The sequence below is a fragment of the Rhinopithecus roxellana genome, chromosome 3 (genome assembly GCF_007565055.1).
Source record: "Rhinopithecus roxellana isolate Shanxi Qingling chromosome 3, ASM756505v1, whole genome shotgun sequence".
Taxonomy (NCBI): Eukaryota; Metazoa; Chordata; class Mammalia; order Primates; family Cercopithecidae; genus Rhinopithecus; species Rhinopithecus roxellana.
The window spans coordinates 166,437,131-166,457,036 of record NC_044551.1 but is presented as its reverse complement, the minus strand read 5'-3'; the positions used below and the strand labels follow the sequence as shown (position 1 = coordinate 166,457,036).

Genomic DNA, 19,906 nt, shown 5'->3' with positions numbered 1-19,906 from the left:
AAATTGGCCTTAGCCAGGCGTGGTGGTGTGCACCTGTAGTCTCAGCTACTCAGGAGGCTGAGGCAGGAGACTCGCTTGAACCCGGGAGGCAGAGGTTGCAGTGAACTGAGATCACGCTACTACACTCCAACTTGGGTGACAGAGCGAGACTCCATCTCAAAAACGAAAAATAAAAATATACCCATTAAACCACAAGACTCCATTACCCCCTCTGCCCCAGCCCCTGCCAACACCACTCTACTTTCTGTCTCTATGAATTTGACTAGGTTAGGTTCCTCATAAAAGTGGAATCATCCAGTATTTGCCCATTTGTAACCGGATTATTTCACTTAGCATATGTCCTCAGGTTCATCTGTGTTGTAGCATGTGTTAGAATACTGTTGAAGGATTTTAACCTGGGGAATAAAGTGACCAGATTTTTAAAAATTAGCAAACATTTTTACTAGCTGTAACATACACTGAAAAATATACAACCGTAACTCTGCAGCCTGACCACTTCCCACAGAGTGAACACCCTGACGTAACCATGAACCTAGTGGAGAACTGGAGCATGGCCAGCTTTGCAGACCCCCTCAGGTCCCTTCCAGTCACTGCTCCTTCCCTCCTCACTCCCCAGCAGTAACTGCTGTCCTCACTTTGACACCGTAGTTTATACCTGTTTCTTAACTTATGTGTGAAGGACAATTTTTACCTACAACACTCCTGACACCAAATGTGTGGGTTTTCAACATCAATTGGATGTCCTACAGTTTAACTCAATTCTGACACTAACTACCTGGTGAAGTTAGCACAGACCCCACAGGTAAAGGGCCAAAGGGCCTAGTCCCACAAAACTGCCGCCTACTTCAGACACCCGTTGTAGGTAGTGGGTCAGAGGGTCCCCACACGTCTATCTGACTTGGCTGCAATTCAGGAGGTTCCCGTAACTCCCTACTTAGTTTGATAATTTGCTATATAACAGCTCATAGAACTCAGGAAAACACTTTACTTACTATCCCTCGTTATTATAAAGGGTGTTATGTAAGATACAAATTAAGAGCCAGATGGAGAGGTGCATAGGGTAAGGTCTGGAAGGGTCGCATGACCAGGAGCTTCGGTCGCTACATTGGGGTGGTATAATAATCCTCTTGGCACATGCCCAGCCCAAAGCTACCTGAACCCTGTTGTTTAAAGTTTTTAGGGAGGCTCCATTACACAGACATGATTTTTTTTGAGACTGAGTTTCGCTCTGTCACCCAGGCTGGAGCGCAGTGGTGTGGTCTTAGCTCACTGCAGCCTCCACCTCCCAGGTTCCAGCAGTTTTCTGCCTCAGCCTCCCTAGTAGCTGGAATTACAGGCATGCACCACCACGCCCAGATAGTTTTTGTATTTTTAGTAGAGATGGGGTTTCACCATGTTGTCCAGGCTGGTCTCAAACTCCTGAGGTCGGGTGATCCTCCCACCTCAGCCCCCCAAAGTGCTGGGATTACAGGCGTGAGCCGCTGTGCCACCCCTACACAGACGTGATTGATTAAGTCATTGGCCATTGGATTAGCTCAACCTTTAGCCCCTTGCCCCTCCCCAGAAGTTTGAGGGGCTGGGAGTTGGGCTGAAAGTTTCAGTCCTCCAATCACATGACTGGTTCCTCTGGCAACCAGACCCCATCTTCCAAGAGTCACCTTATTAGCACAGTCTCTGGTATGGTTGAAAGGGGCTTATTATGAATAACAAAACATGCTCCTCTCACCCCTGTCGCTCAGGAAATTCCTAACGTGTTAGGAACTCTATGACAGAAACCAGGGATGAAGACTAAATATGTATTTCTTATATCACAATATACATGGAGTCATGGTATGCCTTCTTGTGACTCGTTTCTTTTGCTCACATCATGTTAGTGACATAAATTCATGTTATTGCATGTAGCAGTGGTTTTGTTGGTGATCTGCTTTATGAATATGTAGTAGTTATGCGTTCTGTTGTCCATGGGCCTGTGGGTTTCCTGCTTTTTGGTGGTTAAAAACAATGCAGTCCAGTCATGAGCATTGTATGTGTCTTTTGTACATATATATACACATTTTATTGGGAATATATTTGAGTGTCTGTAAGACACTCTTAAGAGAGGAAGAATTGTCCTCTTTCTCTGAGTTGTCTTTCAAGCCCAACATGTCCAACATAGTTCATATTTCCTAATCTGTTCCTCCTCTATTGTTTGCTGTCAGTAATACCACCTCTACCCAGTGTGTTTTGCCAGAAACCGAGGAATCTCACTCTTTAGACCCCCTACTCCCATATCTGAATAATTACTGGGTTCTATTGATCCAAACTCCTAAATATCTCTAAAATGTGGTCTGTTTCTCTCCACACCTGTTGCAGCCTCCTCTGGTCTCATCTGGACTGTGGCTCCCTTCTAGCCCATTCTCTGTAGTAATAGGACACAGATTTTTCTCTGTTGCCCATGTACATATAGCCCCAGGGTATGCATTAAACTCATAAATGTCATACATACACTATTAATTTTTTTTTTAACACAGATACTATCTTAAGACTCAATACTTAGGCTAATAGTAACAGCTGGAATAAATCTATATTTCTAATAGTCTTTATGTTATTTTCTAGTTTTTTGACTTTCTTTTCCAAATCTGATTGGTGGTGATGGTTTTTTTTGTTTTGTTTTGTTTTGTTTTGTTTTGTTTTGTTTTGTTTTGTTTTAAGACCCAGTTTCGCTCTGTTGCCCAGGCCAGAGTATGGTGGCACCATCTCAGTTTACTGCAACCTCTGCCTCCCGGGTTCAAGCAATTCTCCTGCCTCACTCTCCTGAGTAGTTGGGATTAAAGGTGCACACCACCACACTCGGCTAATTTTTGTATTTTTAGTAGAGATGGGGTTTCACCATGTTGGCCAGGCTGGTCTTGAACTCCTGACCTCGTGATCCGCCCACCTCAGCCTCCCAAAGTGCTGGGATTACAGCCATGAGCACCACGCCAGTGATGGTTTTAACCCTTTATAGTAGCTAAAAAGAGAGAAGTATCTGCTCTGCCAGTTTCTTTTTGCTGGGGTTTTTAAAAAAGGCATTTGTCCATTTGATGAGGGACAATTTAGTAAAAAGTGGATCATTTCGTCTGTAAATCCTGTAACCGAGTAGTATATGGCTAGTATACTGTTGGCAGTATTATCTGAAAACAAATGGATGAATGAGAGAGTCACTACCATCCCTTTTGCATTTCAGAAATCTCTCTCTTTATTCAGGACAACTGGTATACCACATGAGTCAGACAGACAGACAGACAGTCAGGACAACTGGTATACCACATGAGTCAGACAGACAGACACACACACACACGCACACACACACAAGTCATCTGACATTCAGGTTGAGAAAAGCAGCCAGTGTTAATCCTTAATTAAATGCCAGTAAAACTTAACTTACTTCTGGCCAGGCATGGTGGCTCAGAGTGAGAATCCTTCTCAAAGAAAAAAAAAAAAACACTTATTTTTTGGTTGTTTGCTTTTTTTTTTTTGAGACAGAACCTCACTCTGTTGCCCAGGCTGGAGTGCAGTGTCTTGATCTCGGGGCCTGGCTAATTTTTGTGTTTTTAGTAGAGGGGTTTTCACCATGTTGGCCAGGTTGGTCTCAAACTCCTGGCCTTATGAGATCTGCCCACCTCGGCCACCCAAAGTGCTGGAATTACAGGTGTGAGCCACTGCTCCTGACCAAAATTTATTTCTTATTACCAGTAACCAGCAGAGTAATTTTTGTAAAGCTCAAGTACATTTAGGAACGCCCATAGAGAAAAGATCAATAAAACAAAAATTTAAAAAGTCAATTGTAGTTCTATATGCCAGTAACAAACAATTAGAAAATAAAAATTTCACAATAGCATTTAAAGTAGTGTTGGCACTGAAAACTGCAAAGCACTGTTGCAAGATATTAAAGATGTACATAAACAGACTTTTCATGTTCATAGGTCCAAAGACTTGTTTTGTTAAGATACCTTTGCCCTTCCAAACTGACCTACACATTTAGACCATCCTATGAAAATACTAGAAATTCGTATGGAAGTAAAAGGGACTCACAGTAGTCAAAACAGTCTTGAAAATAAATAATGAAGAAAATTCGCATTTTTCAGTTTGAAAACTTACCACAAGGCAGTGTGGTACTGGTAGAGACATGGTAGATGGGTGAAGTAGAACTGAGAACCAGAAATAAACGCTTTTGTCACTTGAGTTTTGACAAGGGCGCCCAGACAATTCAACAGAGGGAAAGAGTAGTCTTTTCAGTAGAGGGTGCGGGGACCGCTGGGTATCGGAGAGGTTAGAGGGGCAGGGAGGATGCCAAAGGAATGTGCGTTGTCTGAAAAGTTAAGTGGCCATCTGCATCTGTCCCTGGCGAGGAGGGTGACATGCAAAATTCTTTGCATTTGGTGATATAATGCAAAGTGACTAGAAATTTGGAAGAAAGCAACTGTGTCATTTTTTAAGTTTGCAAATCCTAGGACAAAGAAAGCTGGGTCATTACAAATCATCTCAAGAAAGAATATGAGTGATTAATTGAAGAAACCAGCATGGATGCATAAGATACAAACAGCTGTTCTACTGAGATGAAGTAAAAATAGGTAACAGAAAAACCTATTCTAAGAATGTATTTGCTGGCGGGGCGTGGTAACTCACCCCTGTAATCCCAACACTTTGGGAGGCCAAGGCAGGCGGATCACGAGGTCAAGATGAAACCCCATCTTTACTAAAAATACAAAAATTAGTTGGACGTGGTGTTGTGCGCCTGTAGTCCCAGCTACTTGGGAGGCTGTGGCAGGAGAATCGCTTAAACCCGGGAGGCAGAGATTGCAGTGAGCCGAGATCATGCCACAGCGCTCCAGCCTAGTGACAGAGTGCGACTCCATCTCAAAAAAAAAAAAAAAAAAAAAGACTGTATTTGCTTTTTTACAATCTCTGCACTCATTTTCAGTGTCATGTAGCCGCACTTGTTGCAGTTCTCAGGTTATTCTCCGTGGTAGAGAAAGCAAAAACAAAAAGAGTCTTGAGAAATGTTTCCATCCGTCATTTCTTTGGCCCTGGGCAGTAGACCTATTTCTTTTCAACTTTTCTTGCTCTGAATATACTTTAAAAATAAATAAATAAAATTTTTGTGAGAAGCAGCTTTGCTTGTTCCTGTCATTACTGGCAACCTTCAACTTTCTGGGCTTTTTAAAGAAAAGTTGTGTAAGCCTGTAGCATCATCTTGTGTTTGCCTTTTCAGATTTTGTTGAGTCCTCCTCAAAGCTTAATTTGTCTTGTGTGTTCTTGCTGCTTTCTTTGTGTAACGTGTCATTTTCTTTCTAATCAAGATGATTTGTTACTCAGCTTTGTTTGCCCAGGATTTTGTAAACTCTGAAATGATACGTTGCTTTCTTCCACGTGACTTGTCACTTCTGTTCGGGGCCTGCGTTGGGCTCGGGCAGCTGTTCACGGGGTCATACCTGGCCACTGTCCTGTGGGAGGCGAAGTGAATGGAAGCTGAGGGGTGAGATCTCTTCCCGCAGCTCTGTAGGTGGTTGGAATACCTGTCGGTGCCGTATCCTGTCTGCCAGTTTTGTGATCTGTTAAAAACTTTTATCTTTACTCCATTTGGCCAGTTGATCTTGGCATACTCTTGCATCGAAGTCTTATTTTCCTTGCTGCCTCTCAGAGGTGTTCTTGAGTGCTTCTGTTAACTTGGGATTCCTTGAAGGACATACGTCATCTTGACATAAAATACTTTTTTTCCCTCTGAAAAATAGTAGCTTTCCATCATTATAGGCCAATCTTGAGACCTGCCTCAACAAGTCTCACTGATTATTTTCTATATTTAAAGTAAACGTTAAGATTTTTTCTTATTACTCATATTTATTGGTTTATGGATGTCTCAGATTATGAACACTTTAAACCTCATTTTCTCATGCGAGTAATCTCTTTCAGTCTTTTTTTTTTTTTCTATAATCCTCCATAGGGACTGATTTTATGATTTCCCTCATGTTCCCTTCCTCCCGCCCTCCTCACCAATTTAGCTTAAAGTCCTTTGGTCGCTGGTTAGTCAACCTCCGGACAGATGGCTTCTTCCCTGTTAGTGTGAGCTGCATGACTCCTGACCTGTCATTACATTTTAAATTATGGTCCACATAGCCCAGTCTTTGTCATTACTGTCATTGCGTCAGAGTCATTAGTACTGGAAATACTAGAAGAAAGAAGTGAGGAGACAAAACAGGCTTGCTCCCACATTCTTTTCTGCCCAAGAGTTAATAATGCCTTCAGGCGCTGCTCTGGATCAAGGGTGGTGTCCTTGTGTCCCTGTGTGTGCAGTAGCAGTGGGAAGTTGAGTCTCCATATGGCCACTTGGCTTCCAACAGGAATTTTAGTCCTTTGTGTAGTTAACATTAGAAGCAGGATTCAGTGGTGGGCCTAATCCTTTATCAGTATTTTGCAGTATTTGCAATAACTGTAATGTGGTTGCCGCTGGTTACAGAATTACAGATGGTTTGTTATCTATGTTTATAAATAAAGAAAATGCTAGCTTTCAGTTAGATTTTAGCAGAAATAAAGATGATTTCCCCTCATCCAAATGTCGCTCACTCCTGAATTCTGTCCCCAGAGCCTTGTCAAGAACACTTGCTCTAGCTGCTGCTCTTCAAATGGGCTTCCTCTCCCAAAAGCTTGCATTTCCCTCGAGCGAGGGAAGGAGGCAGAGGGCTGGAACCTTAGCTGCCTCCCTGTGTCAAAGCACTTGGAAACCAAAGAAGCTTTCTTCTTAGGTTTTGGCCTTTTTGGTGGGTTTGAATAGCCAAGTATGGATTCTGATGAATTGAGAGCCACTCTATAAGGGTCACGTTGGGGTTTGAAGTAAGCTGTTAATTGCCTGCCAGCCTCTGCTTATTTAAAACAGAAAACAGAAACCTTATGTAATTCAGGCGTCTGCCATCACTTCTATGCAGCCACATGCTTTAAGTGACACCTGTTTGAGCCCCAGAAGGGGATGTGGGGCACAGAGGGATAAATGACCTAGGGTGAGCTGCACAGAAGTAAAGAGCTTAAATTACATACCTGGAGGGTTGGCTTTTTCTGTCTCCCACTGGATATGAACAGGGAGCTGTGTGACTCCAGTTGCTGCTGGCAGTCATCTTATAGTAAAGAGGGGACTCTTAGGATGAAACCGAAGCTACGGATGACAAAGGGAAGAGATGAAAAGGAACCAGATCGTGGAGACACTGCCGAGGTGCTGAATTCTTCAACCCAAAATATGGCCCTGTTCTAAAACAGGATAAATTGCCTCTTCCCCGCATTTTTGAGATAGCATCTCTGTCTCTCTGCTTCCCAGGGTGGAGTGCAGTGGTGCCATCACAGCTCACTGCAGCTTTCAACTCCAGGGCTCAAGTGATTCTCCCACCTCAGCCTCCCAAAGTGCTGGGATTACAGGCATGAGCCACCGCACCTGGCCTCATTGTTTTTAATCAATCAAAGTCATTGATTTTTGTTACATGGAACACTGGTTCTTCCTATGTGAGTCAAGCAGAAATTGCCTAGATTCGGAGGTTAATCCTGTAGCCTTTGATATAATATAATCCTATCACCTAGAAGCAGGGCAGAGCAACCAGGAAACAGATAAATTAGATAGAGTGATTTGCCATAAACTGGACTACAAACAAAGACTCCCTTCCACACCCCTTCCATGTAAACCAGTTGAAACCTTGAAGAACTCCTTTTAACTCATCAAGTCAAGGCCAGAGTTTTTGTTTGGAATGGAAGGGAAAGAATTCCCTTGTGTGTGTGTAATTTTCCACTTTCCTCTCCCGATTCTTAGCATACTGTCGACTTGATTTAGCTGTGTCTATTAGAAACTGGGTTCATATAAGTAAAAATGAAAAATGATTTCTTGAAAGAGGGCTGCTCAGCATGAGATGTTAGTAAACATCGTTGTTCCAATAAAAATTTAAAAAGTGTGCTGTTGACATGGTGAAAACAAGCCCTGGAGAGTCCTGGGCCCACATCAGGGGAGGCAGAATACTCGGGACCATCAATATTGAAGGTTCGAGTGGAGGAAGAAGAGGCAGTAAAGACCCAAAGGATGACTGTGGTAGTGGAGGAGGAAAGCCTGGAGGAAGTGGGACCTGGGAGTGGAGAGAGGAGAGTGCTCGGCTGGGGCAGGCCAGTTTGGAGGACAAAGAGTGGCCTGAGAGTTATTTTATTTTATTTATTTATTTTTTGAGACCGTCTCACTCTGTCGCCCAGGCTGGAGTGCAGTGGTGCAATCTTGGCTTACTGCAACCTCTGCCGCCCAGGTTCAAGTAATTCTCCTGCCTCAGCCTTCCAAGTAGCTGTGATTACAGGCCCACACACCATGCCAGGCTAAATTTTGTATTTTTAATAGAGACGGGGTTTCACCATGTTTGTCAGGCTGATCTTGAACTCCCGACCTCAGGTGATCTACCTGCCTTGGCCTCCCAAAGTGCTGGGATTACAGGCGTCAGCCACCGCACTCGGCCAGAAGAAAACATTTTCAATAAGACTAAACACCCAATGAAGCTGAGTAATAAAAAGAAATGTTAGGTTTAAGTGAAGGTGTAGAAACAGTAAGATAATAAGTTATATCCATGGAAGTGGAAGAGAATGAAAGCTCGACCCAAGTCCAGTAGCTGCCATTAAAAATAAAATTAAGAAATTGATAACAGAAATGATGAATTGTATTTTTTTCTTTGAAACATAAAATCAGAATTTGACAGAAGGAAAATAAGGAAAGATAGGGTAGAAGCAGGAAATTTAAAGAATAAAGAAGTTATGGCCGGGCGCGGTGGCTCAAGCCTGTAATCCCAGCACTTTGGGAGGCCGAGACGGGCGGATCACGAGGTCAGGAGATCGAGACCATCCTGGCTAATACGGTGAAACCCCGTCTCTACTTAAAAAAAAAAATACAAAAAACTAGTCGGGCGATGAGGCGGGCGCCTGTAGTCCCAGCTACTCGGGAGGCTGAGGCAGGAGAATGGTGTAAACCCGGGAGGCGGAGCTTGCAGTGAGCTGAGATCCGGCCACTGCACTCCAGCCTGGGTGGCAGAGCAAGACTCTATCTCAAAAAAAAAAAAAAAAAAAAAAGAATAAAGAAGTTATAATCTAATTCAGGAGCAGAAAAGCAACCAGACCATAGCTGACAATGGGGAAATCTAAATCCGGGATAACTAATTTATTTGTCTCATTTTTATTTTTACCTCTTTTGTAGGAAGCAACTGATAGAACATTATCGTAGGTCAGGATATTACCACATGAAACAGCTCTTTGCCACAAACTTTTTTAAAATGTCAGTTTTGGCTTAATTTCCCTGTCATTTTTCCCCTTTTCCTTCATCAAGCGTGTTAAACATCTATGTGCCAGACATGTTCACAGGAGACGCTAGACCTCACATTCCGGAAGGAAAGCCTCAGAAGTAAACAGCCAGTTACTAATACAGTTGATAAATGCCAAGATGGATGTAACCTGAGGGTGCCATGGCAACTTGAAAAAAGCACCCAACTCAGTCTTAGGAGGCTGGGAAGGCGTTCTGGAGAAGATGTTTTGACAGAATCCTGAGGCTCAGAAGGTGGTGGGCAAGAGTGGTGGGACTGGCGTTTCAGGAGGATAAAGCGACACACACAGGCTCTGAGAGGGAGAGGCACATCTTTGCCACTGTGCTGTGCGGCCACCTGTTTTGACCATCACTGCAGAAAAATACTGTCCTAGGCTCTCACTTCTGCCCCTGCAGCAGACTGACAATTTCAGGGGTAGGAAGGAAACCATTAGCCTACACCATAGCATGGTGAGTGCTTCTTATGTGGCATGTTTACATTTCTAAGAAATGAGATTTTACTAAATCAAATGAATCAAAGTGGAGGAGAGTTTCAGACTGGTGGAATGTGGAAGAGATGTTTCATTCCTACAGCCCTTTAAATATTTACATGTTATTCCTACCTGAATATTCTTCCCCTTCTCTCATTACAAATGGGATATTTTCCGAACTTGATCTTCTTGAATTTGTATAGTGTTCTAGGTTCTGTTACATATCGTCTTACTTAGTTTTACAAGAGTTCAAGAGAAGAGTTTAGTCTTTGTTCTGTGTTTTTATGCTGGCAACTTATGTACCCGCCTCCTTCCTGCCTGGGCAAGTTTCAGGGGTTCCATGTGAGCTCCAGCTCACACTGAATCTTGACCATCGTCCTGCCCTCCTCCCTCCTTCAGTCTCTAAACACATTTCGTGTTGGCACCCTCTAATGTCAGCTTCTGTGCTGGTGCCAATTATGATGCCTCAGTAAATGTGGACGCCCGCCTTTTTTTTTTTTTTTTTTGGAAACAGAGTCCAGCGCTATCACCCAGGCTGGAGTGCAGTGGCACAATCTTGGCTCATTGCAACCTCTGCCTCCCGGGTTCAAGCGATTCTCCTGCCTCAACCTCCCAAGTAGCTGGGATTACAGGCGCACGCCACCATGCCTGGCTAATTTTTATATTTTTAGTAGAGATGGGGTTTCACTGTGTTGGCCAGGCTGGTCTTGAACTCCTGACCCCATGATCCGCTCACCTTGGCCTCCCAAAGTACTGGGATTACAGGCGTGAGCCACTGTGCCCGGCCATGTGGAGGTGCTTTAAGAGTCAAGAGCAAGGCATTTGCCCCATTTTCTCTCTCTTTGGTACTTAGCATGTTGCTAAGCATAGAAGTTACTATTCATTTAGGTGAAAAGCCCATAATTGTTTGGTTCCTGTCAAGAGGTAAATAAGTCTCATTACTTTTAATATTTTTGGACTCAGCAGGAAAAGCCCTAGAAGAAAAAAAATTTAAGTTCTATAGTAAAATATTTTGTATTATCTTGAAATTTTTATCAAAACCTCTAATAAGTTTCTCCTGGCTATATAATTAATAAATGCAAATAATTCAGAGATAGTATCCTCTTGTAAAATGTGGCAGGTAAGAAAAATAGAAGTACAGTAATTCTGAATTGGAACAGAATTGCTATTGACAAATTTTAAAGGCTCATAGTTATATAGATATTTTACACCATAGTATGTCTTCACTTAATAAATTTCTCAAGTGTAAACAACTGGTATTAAATTTTGGAGTAATACTACTTAATCATAGTCATCAGTCTTCTTGGAAAGTTGTTATAGAGTTGTTGTTTTCATTATTTATAGTTTCTTAATTACAGGAGGGAATAACTGGGTAGAATGAGTATACTACAGTATTAAGTTCCTGTTTATGAAAACCTCTTACTTTCTTCTGAATAATAAATACCACTTTTTTGAACAGAAACCTCCTATCTTATTCTTGCTTATTTTGTATTGTACTACCAATATAAATGTTTTCAGAGACCTTTTATGGATGATGATTAAATGAATTTTGGGAAACAGGAAGTTTATTTTGCTTATACAGGCCATTGTTGGATTTTTTGATCATGCAGTTGTTCATAGAATGTGGTCTCAGTGGGCAGGATTCCTTTAGGAGAGTTTTAAAGTCCTCCTGCAGTATGTTTGATAACTTTTGCTCTGTGGTTGCACCCCTTGCTGTGTCTTTTCATGCTTAGAAGAGTATGAATATTACTGAACTGCTGTCTTCTGAGTGGACTGTGACACTGTCAAAAGGAAAGGTAAAGAAGATGAGGCTTGGGATCTGTGAGTAGTGGTTACTAAGAGCGGAGGAGTGTGGGGTGCTGCTGAGCTTGGGGAAGCCCACATATTTCGGCACGGAAACTCCCAAGGGCACCAGACTGGATCACCAAGACAACATAGGATGAATGTCAGTGAAACAAACAGAAGGAAAGAGGTTTTTTTTAAGCATTCAAGAATGAAGGAATTATTACTGTTTTTAGAGATAGAGTCTTGTTCTGTCACCCAGGCTGGAGTGCAGCGTCATGATCATAGTTCACTGCAATCTTGAACTCCTGGGCTCAAGCGATCCTCCCATCTCAGCCTCCTGAGTGGCTGGAACTACCATGCCTGGCTAATTTTTTTTATTTTTTATTTTGTGTAGGGATGAAGGTCTTACTATGTGCCCAGGCTAGTTTTGAACTACTGGCCTTGAGTGATCTTCCCACCTTGGCCTCCCAAAGTGTTGGGATTACAAGCGTGAGCCACCACGCCTGGCCAGAAAGAATTATTGTTGGCTTTTTCACATGTAAAACTCTGTGAGATAATATCTCAATCTTTATAAGTAAGTAAAAATTAAAGATGGGAGAATTTCAGTAACCTGTGATGGTTACACAGCTAGTAAGCAGTTGATCTAGAACTTGGAGCACAGGTCTTGCTGATTCCACAACTATGTTGTTTTCTCTTTACTACATTGTACATGTATGCGAGACCACAGGGAAGAAGAGATTAGTCACAGACAGATGATTAAATATTCCACAGAAGGCAAGGAAACACGTCACTTTAGATATTCTTGATTTTGCGTTTTCTTCCAGGGTTTGTGCAGCAGTATGTTTTAAAAAATAACAAACAAAACACCTAAAACCAGTTCTTTGGTTATTCCCTGTCTGGATACAGTATTAGACATTTTTCTAAGACAGGAGATTATCGTAACAGGTCGCCGAGCTGCTTTTATTTTAAACAGCATAATTATTGAAACAGGGAAAGTAAACAATCTGTTTCAGGATTTTAAAGTTTTACAGTACATCGACTGTGTCTTTCAGTTGTTCCTAAAGTTGTGACATAGGCTTCTATCCCCCTATTTAATTTGGTTGAGGAAGGGTTAAAGTTTCAGAGTGCAGAAACCTTTTAAGGAACAGGGTAGGTAATGTTTGTAATCAATATCAATCATGAAAAATTGTGAAAACATTCATCTTCCATTTCATGTAATGGGAGACCTCTGGTAGCAAATATGCTCTTGTTGCAGTCTCTCACCACAATTAATTATAAGAAAATCTGGAGAAAGATATTTAAGTGGGAATGATAGATGTAATAGTTCTCTGCAGTTAGTGACATCTTTACATTTTACAATTTAAGTAGTATAAGCATTTAGTTTCTTTTGCTAAGCTTGTGCTTCTAGGTGTGTGGAAAGCCAACATTTTCCCTCTGGCGTCATCTCTTTACTACAATTAATGCTTAATGTTTTTATGATTTTTTTTGAGACAGGGTCTTATTCTGTCACCCAGGCTGGAGTTCAGTGGTGCGATCATGGCTCAAGCAATCTTCCCCACTCAGCTTCCCCAGTAGCTGTGAATTCAGATGTGTCCCACCACACCTAGCTGATTTTTTGTATTTTTTGTTTCACTTTGTTGCCCAGGCTGGTCTCAAACTCCTGGGCTCAAGCGGTCTGCCTGCCTCAGCCTCCCAAAGTGCTGGGATTAACATGCGTGAGCCACCACATCTTGCCATGTTTTTATGATTTATTTACTTCTGATGTCACCCTTTTAGATCTATGTGCTGTGTTCCCTTTCCTCGCTTCCTTCCCGGCACACAGAGGACCGACAGGGCTGACTCAGGGCACAGGGCTGGCACCCTACGCCACTGTGTACCAGCAGTCTTCAGACTACCTTTGGTGACTTCTCTCCCCTCCTGGACTACCCTTTTGTCTCATTTGAACCTGTTAGAAATGTGAAAGTGGGAGTGGGAAGAGCAGCCGGGGGCTTCTTAAGATTTGCAGAGGATGTCAGAACCATGATGGCCATATGTGCAGAGTGAAAAATTGAGGAGCTTACTCTGACAGATTTAAATGTACTTATGAGTATTTTAAATAAACTGTCCCAACAAATCCAGAACAGTGGCCATGTAATTTGTAGTACCAACATTCTTAGTGTCTTCTTGTAACCTGTTAAACAGATGGATACAGTAAGTGTATCTTGATAGAGAGTTGTGGGGTGACTTTTGCTAATATAAATTAGAGGAATAATACATTTATTCTACTTAGATGTTATTTTAACTACTTCAGCTTTCAAATATAAGCCAAAACCAAACTTGTAAATTTTCCTTAGACATTGATGAAGAACTTTGCTCAAACATGGTTGAATTTCAACAGGATCGCTTAGTAACTGAACCAAGAATTACATTGGCTTCCTCATTGGCCCCCAGTCCAGTCTCCTGCTTTCTCACAGCGGGGGTAGTGGTGGTGGGGTGTGTGTGGAGAGGGCTAGCACCTGAACACGAATGAGTAGAAGTCGGGGTTACATCAGTCACCTGGGTTTCTCATCTGTGTTGGCCTTTTCTTCCTCCTCCCTTTACCACCCTGTACTGGATATTATCAGTCTTTTTATTTTTTAACAGTCTGTAAAGTTAAGAAATTTTCATTGTTTTAATGTGCATTATATTACAGTTCATTGGAATGTCTCTCCCTGTAGAGACTGATTCATTGCATTGTTTGCGGATGTGTTCATAGCTCTGCTGGCTACAAGCTGCTTGACGTGCTTTAGCTCTGTGTGGTATTCGGAAAGCAGCTGACGCTTTGATAAAGACTTGGTCAGTTTTATTTATCTTTCATGTGTATATTTCTTTTTCTTTTCAGTTGCTGATCATCTGGGCTGTGATCCACAAACCCGGTTCTTTGTCCCTCCTAATATCAAACAGTGGATTGCCTTGCTACAGAGGGGAAACTGCACATTTAAAGAGAAAATATCACGGGCTGCTTTCCACAATGCAGTTGCTGTAGTCATCTACAATAATAAATCCAAAGAGGAGCCGGTTACCATGACTCACCCAGGTAAACAAAACATGGGGGCTGTTGATGTTTTTCTTCTTAGAAATCATTGCTTTATAGGTAAGCATTCTGCCTCTGCTGAAGCCATGTAATTTCCAACATAATCCTATTAGTATTGCCATTTGTTTGTTGGGATACATGTTTTTTCCCCATCCTTGAATTTCTTCTTTTTCACAAGTAATGATGACAGCAGTCCGTACAACTTGGACTTACTAAATCACTGGCTGTGATTAAATCCTTAGTTGTTTTGCGTTTCTACATTTTGCTTACTAACTTTGACAAATAATGTATTTGATTTGGAATCATTCACCCAGGTTATGTCATGGATTCTCAAGGATTACCTGTCTGGGAAGGATTCTGTTTTCATCAGGATGAATGTTGAAACTGACTTAGTAATTCATATAATTTCAGTAGTAACAATGCTTCTTTATTTCTTCTGGAAGCAGTCAGGGTATTTCTAATTGTTTAATAACAATAGTTGCAGTTTATTGAGCACTAATTATATAAATGCCAGGCGCTGTGTGATGAGTTTTTTAAATATGTTTTTTAGACAGTTCTTACAATAACCATGCGTGATGTAGGTTCTCTCTCATCTTACAGACTAGGAAGGGCCGACAGAAGAGGGCTCACACCCCAGTGTTGTTGATGTTCCGTTAGTTTCACCACTCTGTCTCCTTCAGTTGAAATCTAGATAAAATTTAGTTTTGCATTCATGAGAATTTTAGAGCTTGACTTATTTAAAGAACTAACTTTTCATCATGTAATTTTCACGTAATGACTTTTAGCAAGTTTCTTGCAAAGACTTGCCCACCTTAGCTGAGAGTCACAGGTGCTTCCCTGCACATCTGGATAGAATGGTGCAGGCAGATTTGAACTTCAGTGCCCGCTGACTTGTCTTACCTTTCAAACTCAGCCTTTTAGAAGTAGGATTACTTTGGGAGGCTAAGGTGGGCGGAGCACTTGAGGTCAGGAGTTTGAGACCACCCTGGTCAACGTGCTGAAACCCCTGTCTTTACTAAAAATTAAAAATTAGCTGGGCATGGTGGAGGGCACCTGTAATCCCAGCTGCTGAGGCTGAGACAGGAGAATTGCTTGAGCCTTGGAGGTGGAGGTTGCAGTGAGCCGAGATCACGCCGCGGCACTTCAGCCTGCGTGATAGAGCAAGACTCCATCTCAAAAAAAGAAAGAAAAGAAGATAAGTAAGGTGTATTTTTTCCCATTGCAAAAGTAACACATGCTTATTGTACAAAAACTGAAACTAAAGAAAAACACAAAGAATAAAATAAAATGTGTGATTTTTCACTCTCCAGAGGTCACTGGGGTCGTGTAACTTTTAATTTATTCAGGGAAACCAAAAGAAAATTAAGGAGCAGTTTAATTTAGCTGGACATCTGTGTGGAAACACGGGACTCAGGAGGATAGTTTCTCTGCTAGGTTTCAGAGCAGGTGCCAGTTTGGTTTCCTCAGTTGTCTCAGAGGGAAGAAAAACTGTTTAAAAATTTGGGCCTAATGTAACTTATCTTCATTCCATGCTGATTTCTTCTTTATTTAAAACACGAAGAAAAATGAATAGGGAGAAATTCAGCTGAGCAAAATGAATTTTTCTTTCTTATTAATGTTGTTTTACTTACACAAAACCACAGAGAAGTAGCTAAAATGAGAGTCTTTTAATAAAAGTATGAGAAGATCTGGGAATTATAAGAGGGAATTGAAATCTTAAAATAAATTTAAATTACTTGTATTTAAAAAGGACGAGAATCCTGTATCAATGCAGCATTTCCCATTGGTGTTCCTTGAAATGTTAGTTTGTTTAGATATGTTCCTAGAGGACTCATGGAGACACAAAGTTTCAGAAAATCCTTGAAACGTAGTCCACATCTAGGGGCTCCTAGTACTTATTAACATTTCTGGGTCTCTGAGAAGTCTTAAAAAACCTGTTTTGGCTGGTCGTGGTGGCTCACACCTATAATCCAAGAACTTTGGGAAATACTAGGTTAATCAAAGTAAAACATAAAACAGGCTTTTTTTTTTTTTTTTTTGGAGACAAGGTCTAACTTTGTTGCCTAGGATGCAGTGCAGTGGTACGATCACTGCTCCCTGAGCCTGGGGAAGACAAGGTAGGAGGGTTGCTTGAGCCCAGGAGTTCAAGACCAGCCTGGGCAACATAGGGAGACCCCATCTCTACAAAAAATACAAAAATTAGCCAGGTGTGATGGTGCATGCCTGTAGTCCCAGCTACTTGGGTGGCTTAGGTGAGAGGATTTCCTGAATCTGGGGAAGTTGAGACTGCAGTGAGCCATGATCACACCACTGCACTGCATCCTGGCAACAGTTAGAACCTGTCTCAAAAACAAACACAAAACTAAACAAAAAGCCTATTTTATTTTGATTAATCTAGTGTTTCCCAAACCTATTTGACCATGTAACTCTTTTTATCACAGACGAGTGTTTAATAGTACCAATTAAAGAAATGCAGGGGTATAGTTTGAGGATATACTCTTAGGAAATGGAAGCTTTGTAAGGCAAACAGTGGAGGTGTACATAAGAGCAATAGGAAATGGCCTTAGGTTGTGATTAGGTTCATAGACAGTTAGAAAAAATAATGTGGGAGGCCGGGCGCGGTGGCTCAAGCCTGTAATCTCAGCACTTTGGGAGGCCCAGATGGGCGGATCACGAGATCAGGAGATCGAGACCATCCTGGCTAACGTGGTGAAACTCCGTCTCTACTAAAAAAAAAAAATACGAAAAACTAGCCGGGCGAGGTGGCAGGCGCCTGTAGTCCCAGCTACTCGGGAGGCTGAGGCAGGAGAATGGCGTGGGCCCGGGAGGTGGAGCTTGCAGTGAGCTGAGATGCAGCCACTGCACTCTAGCCTGGGCGACAGAGGAAGACTCTGTCTCAAAAAAAAAAAAAAAAAAAGAAAAAAAATGTGGGAAACTAAACTGGGTAAATTTGTACGACACTTTGGAGAGAAATTTGGCATTGTCCAGTGTAGTTAAAAGAATCTGCACACTGTGATCGGTAATTTCACCCCTAGAGGCACACTCTACTTTTCAAGCTTTAAAACTTTAATGTGCATCTCGGAATCTTGTTAAAATGCAAATTCTGATTCAATAAGTCTGGAATATGGCCCAACAGCCTGTATTATTAACAAGTTTCTAGGTGACACTAACGTTGCTGGTCTACAGATCTTGCTTTGAGAAAGAAGGCGGTAAAGAAAGGAAACTAGATTTTAGTCCCAAATTTTCCACTGACATGCTCTGTGACACAGGCCACGTTGCCTCCCGGGTGGGGGTTGGAGTATAGAGGCCTTCTGTAAGGCCCCTTGTGACTCTCAATCTAGACTCTGTGGAAGGCCATGGATCCCTGTGGTGGACACAACCGCCGTTTCCCCGTCTCTCACATTTCACCTCCAACCACGTGGGAGCCAAGGGGTAGATGCCATATATTTACACAAGCACCGATAGCCTCTCTATCCTTCTTTATACCCTGTTACTCTTGCACTTGTGCATGGACAACGTGTATGAGAGTATTACAGCATTGTAACAGCAGATTATTGAAAACACCTGTGTCTGTCGTAGGAGACTGGGTTAATTGTGGCATGTGGATGCAGCAGTTAACTGTCAGTGAATTAAAGCTACATGTATTACATAAGTCTCCCAAACACAGTAAGTTATAGAAGAATATTTAGAGTGAGATATCATTTGAATAAAATTAAAATGCAAAACATTTTAATTAAGTAATTTAAGAGCATGTATATAGGTATAAACTAAGAAAAACATACATAAGATTAATAAATACAAAATTTAGGATAATGGTTGTCTCTGGAGAGGGAAGAAAGGAAATAGGATCAGAGAGAAGTAAATGTATCTATAATGTTTTATTTATTAAGCTGAGTGTGTGGGTAGACAGATATTTATTATATTCTTTGTAATTTTTGCTTATTTGAAATACTTCAAAATAATCATTAGAGAAAAACTTTGTAGAATATTTATAAGGTAGAATTAAAAATAATAGAGAAGTAGGGGTAGCACTCCTGGTAAAGACCAAGTGAAGAGATCAGCAAATCCTCTTCCAAAAAAGCAACTAAAAAACTGGACAGAATTGACAAAACAGCCATTTCAGTGTTTTGGATGTCAATGAAGGGACATCTAAATCTGAGACACATTTATGCTTTGGAAAACTTCTAGACTTCAGGTAAGAGCAATGGAAATTTGTGGTTTAGCAGGGTGCTGCTTCCCAAACTCCCCAAGCTGTGTTGTATGGAGTTTCTGCCAGTGTGGAGCAGGCTGCAAGGACTGGCAGTTTCTGTCTGCAGTGGTGGGTGACACCAGTGTCCAGTGTCACTGTCTGTGGAAGTGACTTCACAGAGGCAGGCTACCACAGGAGAGCCAGTGACTGGCAGTTCCTAGGAAACCAGTCTTATTAAAAAGAAGGAGGAAAAAGAACATAGAACAAGAAGAAACTGAGTGGACACGACGTGGTTGCACATCACAGTGAAAATAGATTTCGTGTGTTTAACCCAGCCTATTACTAAACAAAAGTGAACAAGCAGACAAGGCAACACCACCAACTTTAAGGGGGAAAATATCAGAATCCAGAGTTGCTACAATATATTGTCTAAAATGTTCACTTTTCAACAGTTTATAAGACATGCAAAATATAGAGATGTCTGATTCATATTCAGGAAAACAAAAGTCTATAGAAACTGCCTGTGAGTGTTCCCAGATAGTGGATTTAGCAGAGAAAAACTTCAAAGCAATTAATTTAAATATGTTCAAAGACTAAAGGAAACTGTATTTAAAGAAATAAAGTATGACAATAATGAATGGCAGCAGTGAGACAACAAATAGAGATTCTCAGTAAAGAATATAAAAATTATATAAAAGAGCTGAGCCAGACAGACATTCTGGAATTGGAGAGTACAATTTTGGAAATGGAGAATTCACTAGAGGCCTTCAACAACAGATTCAAAATAGCAGAGGGAAGAATCCATTGAAGGAAAATGAACAGAGCCTCAGATGCCTATGGGACACTATCAGGCACACCAACATATATCAGAGACCCAGGATATACAAAGCAAAAACTGACAGAATGGGAAGGAAAAACAGACATTTCAACCATTATAGTTGGAGATTTTAATACCCTACTCTTAGTAATTGATAGAATAGCTGGATAGAAAATTAGTAGGCATATAGAAAACTTGACCAACACTATTAACCTACTTGACCTAGCCAACATATGTAGTACATTCTGTGTAC

General features: G+C 41.5%; 1 protein-coding gene across 2 annotated transcripts in view; it reads left to right on the top strand.

Annotated features, from left to right (window-relative positions):
- The window catches only part of RNF130 (ring finger protein 130), a 109,932-nt gene that overhangs the window by 13,765 nt on the left and 76,261 nt on the right, over positions 1–19,906 (top strand). For both annotated transcript variants that reach the window (XM_010380962.2, XM_030926863.1), the window contains exon 2: positions 14,456–14,650. In XM_010380962.2, coding sequence (XP_010379264.2) covers positions 14,456–14,650 — 195 coding nt within the window. The remainder of the gene's footprint in view (positions 1–14,455; positions 14,651–19,906) is intronic.